The 9,084-nt window shown below is 31.7% G+C and overlaps 1 protein-coding gene across 9 annotated transcripts; it reads left to right on the top strand.

Annotated features, from left to right (window-relative positions):
- Positions 1-4,960: 4,960 nt before the first annotated feature.
- Positions 4,961-8,911, top strand: LOC140874837 (plasma membrane ATPase 2-like). 9 transcript variants are annotated; one of them, XM_073278273.1, is made up of 6 exons: positions 4,961-5,260; positions 6,482-6,504; positions 6,609-6,690; positions 6,784-6,916; positions 7,587-7,671; positions 8,596-8,911. In XM_073278273.1, exons 3-6 carry the CDS (start codon positions 6,660-6,662, stop codon positions 8,620-8,622), a joined length of 276 nt encoding a protein of 91 aa, XP_073134374.1. In that variant the 5' UTR covers positions 4,961-5,260; positions 6,482-6,504; positions 6,609-6,659; the 3' UTR covers positions 8,623-8,911. The 9 variants fall into 9 exon arrangements, 6 of the variants coding, with proteins under 6 accessions (XP_073134374.1, XP_073134373.1, XP_073134377.1 ...); XM_073278272.1 differs by having other exon boundaries at positions 4,961-5,240; positions 6,482-6,690; XR_012148235.1 differs by lacking the exon at positions 4,961-5,260 and adding an exon at positions 7,032-7,213 and having other exon boundaries at positions 5,277-6,690; positions 6,784-6,947.
- The last annotated feature ends 173 nt before the right edge of the window (positions 8,912-9,084 follow it).

Genomic DNA, 9,084 nt, shown 5'->3' with positions numbered 1-9,084 from the left:
CGTACACAACTCAAAATCGGTTTTTTTATTTTTTATTTTTTGAATATTTTAATTCATTTTTTATTTGTTTTTATTAATAAATAAATATAAATTAATTAAATAAATAAACTAAATAGAAATTCGGTTAACCCAAAAATATTTCGTCTTTTAAAAGAACCGTGAAATTCAGTTCGATTTTCGTTCAAAATTGTTGGTAAAATTCGGTTCGGTTCGGTTCGATTCAATCCGAATAAACACCCCTAGTGCCAACCCGCAACACATGCGGGCCGGCTGGCTTAGACACCCAATCCGCAGTGACCAGCCCATTTAAGCACTCTATTATATGTGTAATGTGTTGATTAAATTTTATCCCAACCCACCTAAATTATTTAGCGGGGCAGACAATCGGACGGATCCCACCCAAATAGAAGGCTCTAGTATTATTTTTATATTTAAAAATAAATTTTTTTTTACATGAAAAGTAATATTTTTCATTAGTCGAGTTGGAAATTCGTCTTTCAGAATTAACGCTTGAGACGATCTGATAGGTATATTTTGTGCAAAAATTATATGTAAATTTCAGGTGATTATTAGGAGACTTTTTACAATGCATACAATTGCATGTTATATTTTATATAATAATTCGAGATCTACAAGTAATTATTAAAAAATTAATTCAGGATAGAAAATAGTATATCCACAAAAATTCAAACGTACTCCACTTACATTTCTACGTACATCAAATTTTTCAACACGTATGAAATCGAAATTTCTATACATCATACGCATAATTTCCGTAGAAATTTATATAAATTTTATATGTAACCAAAACATTCTCATTTATCTGAGTTTTTCTTCATTAATTCCTTTCATTTTTAAGTCTACTTTTGCCCAATTTAGTCAAAAGAATGCAATATAGGTTAACAAATCCTAGTTTGAACATAAACAACATCGTTAATAGGGAAATATTAATGTCAGCCAAAATACTGCTGTGTATCAAAGAAAACGTGTGAGATGGCTCGTCCAAAGGCAAAACCACTCCGACGCTCAAGTCAGTATGAGATTAAATAGAAAAAGTATGAAAATTGCAAGGGATAGAAATAATGTAAAAGACGTGTAAAAGACATATGTGAGGTGTGAGAAAAGGGTTGAGAGACGTTGTAAAAAAATACAACTTACCTTAATAAGCGTTAGAAATCCCTTATTTATAGGAAGAAAGTCTCAGTCTATGTAGAATTTTAATGTACAATACAACTAGAATTATGGATATCTATGCAATATCCTGACATATCTCTAAAATATAAATAAAAATATGATATGATTTTTATCATATCATCAAATTTTATATGTAAACAAAAAATCGTCATTTATCTTAGTCTTTCTTCATTAATTCCTATCATTTTTAAGTCTACTTTTGCCCAATTTAGTCAAAAGAATGCAATATAGGTTAACAAATCCTAGTTTGAAGATAAACAACATCATTAATAGGGAAATATTAATGTCAGCCACTCGGCTTATATACACTAACACCTAAAATTCATTTACCCATTCCACAAGGCTTCCTAATTCTGCCACAAAAAGGACATACAATGCTCGATTTTCAAACAAAATCGTACACAACTCAATTAATAGTCATGACAAACCTTGCGCAGATTCTCTATATAAACCCAAAGTTTACATTTTTTTTTCCATCATCAAAATCAAAACTTCACAACTTAATTCACAATTTTCAATAAATACGTATCATGGCTAAGAGCATCTTCACTTGCTTCTGGTTTCTGTTTATTCTAGTTCTCATCACGAATAACATAGAAAAATGTGTAGCTGCGCGACATTTGTTGGGGATCATATCTGGAATACTACCCAACATATTTCCAACTCCAATATTACCACAAGTGATCCCTGCCATCCTAAATATTCCACCGATTGTGGGGACTCCTTAAGTAGGCGACGCCGCCGCCACAACCTCCGACTAGTTTGCTGTTACTGAATAATGAAATAAGGCTACTGGCCATAAGTTTGACAATACCATGAATAAATAAATGAGTACCACTGCATGGCCCTATATTGGCAGTGTCAACTCTTGTTAAATATTATGTATCAGTGGTGTGTGCATCATTTATGATGTATGCTATTATATATGCATGCTTATCAATAAATTCATATACTTGTGTCTTCGGTGTGCTTTTTTATACTGCTATTTTTACAAGAATTTCATATGCTTAATTTCTTACAAATTTATAATTATATTAAAATGAGTTATTATGATTTAAATAATTTTTAGAACCTATCAGTATATGTGTCAAAGATTGGTACCAACATGGTTTAGTGTATGTTTCGTTTCATAATGGGAACAAGTTTTTTTTGTTTATACAACCCAGAAAAAGAAATTAAGAAGAGGATTTTTGACCAATGGAATTAAATGTTCAACTTCTAGAATATACTGGTGCGTTTGAACGACGTACTCCCTGATAAACTAATTTGGATAAATACATTGTGGTAGAATTAATAACTTAAAGAAGTCATATTTAATACTTGAAAGAAGCTGCATCTTTATAGATATATATAATATTTATGATAGAGATTTATGACATAAAATATACTTGGATGGACAATGAAAAGTATCGAGAAGTCCTAGCATCCCGTATAGGAGGCTTACAGGGGTACTCATAATTGGAGTGTAAAGATAACATTTAAAAAGTTCATTTAGATGCATGCATTGTACGTCAGACATTCATACTTGACATTGATGTGATATTAGAAAATGTTGATGTGACATCGAAAATTAATTATATTTTTGCGCAATATCAACAATCAGACGAAAGAGGACTAAAAATCATCAAAACAAAACAAAATAACATGATCCACATTGCTAAAACACAAGTTTGATATTAGTAATTAGTAGAAGACAGAAAAAACAAACAAAACCTTACATGACTTAAACACAACTTAGACTATATATTAAATGATTTTAAAGGATCAATGTAGAATAATGACTTATAAACAATAACATGTTTATTTTGATTTAATAATTTTGGGACTGAAATTAGTATTAAGTGACGAATTAAACTTTTTCCATGTACCTATGATAAATAAAACTATTTTTATTTATGTATTTATATAAATTGGGATAGTGATTATTAACGAATAAATTTTAGATTTTTTGAGACGTTTATTCAAACCCCCTCTAGAAACATCTATAGATCCTAACAATTCTAAAAGTTACTATATACTATATTCAAATTTGTCCCTTTAATTAGAAAATTTTAAAATCTTAAATTTTTTGTTTAACGTTTAATACATCCTATATACATAATTCAAATAACTTTTCATAACCTACAGTATTATCCAATTGACCTTGTAAAAAATTATTAAATATAATTTCATAAATAATGTGTTAGAATCAAACGCTTACCACTAGGCCAAAAGTTGTAGTTGTTAGTTAAGGCACTACTTTATTTCTTTATAATTGTGGAAAAGTAGATGTATCGGGATGTAAAGCTCATGAGTCCAGGGAGATTCGCAACTTTATTTCCTTATACTTGTGATAGTGCAAAAAAGTCGTGTTATAAAGCATATGAGTCTAGGAAAAGGAGTGTCTTACAGCTGGTGTTTTCTCATATCTCTTCAAGATCATTCTTGTCATTTTCCTACCGCCGGTCATATTCACAACACAACGTCAACGTCTTGACGTGGTACTAGATCTTCTTGGGAGTTCTCTAATCCCAGTACTACTCTAACACATGCACGTTTAATCTAACAATCCCCCTCAAAAAGTATAGGTATATGCTTCTTGCGAGACTCGAACTCATGACCTCTTTCTGATACCAGTTGTTAGGATCAAGCTCTTATCACGAAGTAAAAATGTGAAAGACTTCACTTAACCTGTAACGCTAGGCAAGAAATATCCATCATAAAAAGGACACACAATATTGCTCAATTTTTCCAAACAAAATCGTACACAACTTAATTACTAACCATTCCAGCCATGCACAGAGTCTCTATACAAACCCAATGTTCCATATATTTTTCATCATCAAAATCAAAACATCACAAATTAATTCGCAAGTTTGAATTTACATTAAAAAAAATATATATCATTGCTAAAAGCATCTTCACTTGCTTCTTGTTTCTGTTTAATCTATCCCTCGTCACGAGTAACAGAGAAAAATGAGACGTTGCGCAACATTAGCTGGGGATCATACATGGAATACTGCCCACCCTACTAGCAATAATTCCAACTCCAATATTACCATCGAAAGTGGGGACTCCTTAATTAACTTGGGGATGCCACTACCACCTTCCTACTAGTTTGTTGTTGCTGAATAGGGCTACTTGCCATTTGTTCGACAATCTATGAATAAATGAGTACCACTGCATGGCTCCTATATTGTCAGTGTCAAATCTAGTTAAAATATTATGTATCACTGGTGTGTTCATCTTTTATGATATGTATACTATGATGTTTTTTTGCTATACATGTTTGTCAATAAATTAATATTAATGAGTCTTCAGTTTGCAATATTTACAAGAATTTCATGTGCTTGATTTTTCCAAATTAAGTTATATTGAAATGAAAATTTTTGATTTAAATAATTATTATAACCGATCGATCAGTATGTACTGTCTTGGTACGAGCATATTATGGTAAGATTAAACGATTCCCTAATCAACTAATCTGGATATATATTATGCTAGAATTAATAACTAAAAGAAGTCATTTTTTCCTTAAGAAGCTCCATTTTTAACAATAAATAATTATGATAGAATTTAATATTTATGGGTATAGAATATTCTTGCACTACAAAACAAATGATTTTTTGCAGCGCTATATCAACAGCGCACAACAAAGACACGTCGTTAATGTTATTATTTGCGGCACACATATTCACATGCGCTGGACGATGTATATAGATATTTCAAAGGCGAGCATTAGCACGCTGCTAAAACTCAATACCTACCATGCACAAAGGTCGCTGCCAATCCCAAATTTCTTATAAGCAAAGCGCTAAACCCCCAATTTCTATCGCATCACGGCGTATCTCTCTTTTCTCTCTCACTGAAACCCTCAGTCGCCAAATATCTTCGCCTTGAAAATCCCCTCGTGCTTCATAGTTGATGTCGCGATTGGGAAAAGAATGTTTGGTTGTTTACCATCTTCCATCTCTAAATTTTCCAGATTGACAAATGGTGAAAACGATTGAGGGAAAACAAATTTCTAGCAACACGCCATATTTGAATTCAACACAATAACGCCTCAGGTTTCTTTTCTACTTTGTGGGTACGACTTGGTAAAACTGTTATTGCTTTATTAGTTACTGTGAATGTTAGGAAAGAAGTGAAGAAATTGAATAGATGTAAGCTAAATCACAAACCAGAAACAGGATTTTCTGTTTACTCGATCCTTTCGAGTATTGTTTAATCCAGATATGATTTTCTGAACTTTTTTCTGGCACTTTCAAATCATTTGCAGTCTAATATTTGGACTTTCTCAATGTGAATTTGCTCTGTATTTAACTTTATAGAGCCCAATTGCGAGTAAATTTTGATGGATGGAATGTTGTCAATATGATAATGATGTTCTAAATATTAGACATGCGAATGTTAATTATAAAACTTTGTGCACGTTAATCAATAAAGAATTAAAATAGTTGTTTTTTCCCTTTAAGCTTCCTGTCTTCAGTAGCTTTTGCCACAATCAAGATAAAAAAAAGAAGCAATTGATCTGGTTCGTTTGTATATTCCTTTTTTGTTTTGAGAATGTTTGTATAAAATTCTTCTTAACTCCCTTTTGTTTTGTTAATTTATGTTTGAGTGTGCATGATGACTGTGTTTTTTGTGTGATTTCAATCCAATAAATGGTGGGTTTAAATGATTCAAGACTCAAATATCAATGCATGTTCATATACGTGGTTGATTTGATTTCTTGACTCGTCTCTACTTAAAGAAAAACACATTCGTATGCATGGTTGCATTGATTTCTTGGCTCATCTCTGCTTCCCTGAGTTCTGTTTTGTTATTATTATTATTTGCTTTTATCTGGAAATTGTTCAAATTGGATCTTTAGCTAAAGATTATATTTCGGATTTATCTTTCTACCAAACTAAGTTCTTGAATCCGAATGCCATATTCATGAATCTTTCATTGTAATTGAGAATTCAAAGGAATATTTGGGGAATGATGTTTCTGATTGGGAATCCACCGATGACAAACTATTGTATAAAAGAATGTTTATTTCTCAGCTTTAGAGTATCCCTCAACATATACATTTTGTAAGCAAAAATTATTGATGTTTTATGATTCTTATTTTCTTTTTGTTGAAATAAATATATTTTTAATGTAGATGTTATCTCAAAAACTGATTTCTGCTGACAAGTAGAGCTATTTTTTCAGAGAATGAAGAATTACATTGTTAGTTATCTTTGACAACTAGACTTTTTGTTTCACAAAATTGCAAATTTTCATATCTTTGTGTTTTTTTTTCTCCCACGGATTTTTGCAGTTTTCATCACCATCCGTATTGTGGTAAGTTAACTTTGGGATTTGCAAAAACATAAAACTATTGTAATATGGCATTTGATGACACAAAATCTTGTCCATTTTTCATGTTCTTTGGTTTCAATTCACAGTTTGGCTTCATGCTTATTGCTTTGATCTGAAAGTTTGATTTCTCTCCATTCATGGTTTTGATCATTGTCATTCTCAATGATGGTGAGATTAGAGCTTTTCGAGTTCGGTATTTCATTATTTATCTGCAACCTTTCTGGAAGTGTTTTACTGACCAATCACTAAATGCATATTAAGGTACACTTATGACAATTTCGAAGGATAGAGTGAAGCCATCTCCATTTCCAGATAACTGGAAACTCAAAGAAATATTTGCCAAATGCATAGTACTTGGAGGCTACCTTGCAATGATGACTGTTATATTCTTCTGGTAATTGATGCACAAAACGAGCTTATTTCCGGTAAAGTTTGCTCCATCTATTTGTTATAGGTATGCCGAAGTAATTTGTTCAGTACGTTTCCTAAGACCATGATACCAAATGCAGGAAAAATTTGGAGTAATTGAGTAAAAGACATCATTAGCAATAACAATGAAATGATGGTTGCTCTTTACTTGCAAGTCAGTATTGTCAGCCAGACCCTCATATTCGTTACCAGATCACGAAGCTGGTCGTATGCTGAACGTCATGGTCTCCTGCTGATGATCGCTTTTGTGATCGCCCAGACAGTATCATAAGTTTTCACTTCTTTTTCACACCCTTAGAGCTTGAAATAAGAGTAATGACCGTGTGAGTAGTTGTGAAAATGGGACGAAGTTATAATTTTGGAATAAAAAATGAAAAGAGTTATATTTGGTTCATTTGCAAGATTTATTTCTAGAAATGAATCTAAGCATATACTTAAGCTCTGATAGTTAATGAATTAATTAGTTATTCAACCCTAGAGTCAATCACAATTTTGTTTTTTGATTGAATATCTAGTTGGATGATATATGTTCATGACGTTTAAATTTGGAATTAAATCATACCTAGTGATAATCAATTTTAAATTCATCTATTCTAAATTCGTCTATAAAATCCACTCAGTATTGTTATTGGCAGGGTCGAGGCTCGAGAAGGTTGTTGGTCCATGCTCAAGGGTGGCTTTATCGTTGACATCTGCGGCCCCGCAATCCTTTACTTTGAGGTACTCTTATTCTGCTATATTCAGTTCGTCAAAGAATCGAGTTAATTTCGGAAAATTCTTTGAGAAAACCCCCTGTTGAGTTGGTTAGTAGTTCATGATTCGACTTCCCGGGCAATAAAATTAATCTAAACAGTAAAGCATCTAAATTTTTCATGGAGTCTGGGTTTTGTAGGTGGTTTAAAATATGTCACTTGTTTTGATTTTTTTGAATGTTTATGCATTCAGAAATAGATTTTAAATAGATGTTCTTAAACAGTTCTAATATTTTTTGTGAGGAATGAATTTATTAACCAAATCGAGAAAATTTTTGGTGCTGCTAGTTGCAAATTCATGTAAGTTTCGTGATTTATTTGAGTTGTTCTATAGAATACTTCACTAACATAACTCCTTAAACTTGTAACTTGGCTTAAATAGCCTTGCATCATAATTTAAATGATTTGCTAGAGTTAATTCTGCAATTACAGGATGAGAAGTGGTGTTTTTTTCCGATATTTTAAGTTCAAGGAGTTTGTATAATCTGTGAAATAGCTGATATTTGTATCATTTGTCGGTAGCTTTTTTTTTTTATGTAAAATCATCTTGGTTCCTACACTTTTATTTTGGATCTGAAATGATGTTTAAATTTGGGAATATGATCGTGTACCCCATAGGCTAGTGAGTCAAAAATGAAATGATGCACCTTATTGAAAGTAAGTGTGCAACATAATTCAACCAAGATCTTCGATTGTACAAGTGATGGTGGTTGAATTTATGTGTAGCATGTATAATCTATTACTCTATTCTATCTATTACTAATTTATTTACTACTATAAATATATGAGTTCAATTTATGATCTTACCATTATGAACTCCTCTTTGTTTTGTATTTTGACATATATAGCTCCAGGGTTATTTTTGTGACCTAATAATGTTCTTCTTTCACAGATGGAATTTATGGCAAAAGGCTCCTAGTGTGAGTTGATTTAAGGAATCGAGAAGGTCTTTTGCCATTTGTGATACAGCTGGAGGTATCAAAATAATGCTCTGACATAAGAAGGCGCTTTGCCATGCTTCATGTGATTGTTTCATATGTATAATGATATATGCACTTGGTTATTTGTGTTGTTTGTGACCAAGTTGGGGGAACGTAATTCTAACTTTTTGGTTCTTGAAAAACTTGCTTTGTATATTCATGTTTATCATTTAGCATAGTGCTTATGTTTCTGATATTATATTGTTTTGTTTAAATGTGTTGATGATGTTGATTATGGTATGATAAGTTTTTGAGTTTCAATTTATTTTAATTTGTACAGGTATAATATAATGCAATAGTAAATTAAATATAAAAAATAAAAATCAACAGCATGCGAATGTGCGCTGCCAAAATATGTTTCCGCGGCGTGCATTGCGAGCTATCAATAAACCTTTTCGCGG

This window comes from Henckelia pumila, chromosome 1, assembly GCF_033568475.1.
Source record: "Henckelia pumila isolate YLH828 chromosome 1, ASM3356847v2, whole genome shotgun sequence".
Classification (NCBI taxonomy): domain Eukaryota; kingdom Viridiplantae; phylum Streptophyta; class Magnoliopsida; order Lamiales; family Gesneriaceae; genus Henckelia; species Henckelia pumila.
The sequence above is the reverse complement of the archived record's forward strand: the minus strand, read 5'-3'. Positions and strand labels throughout refer to the sequence as shown.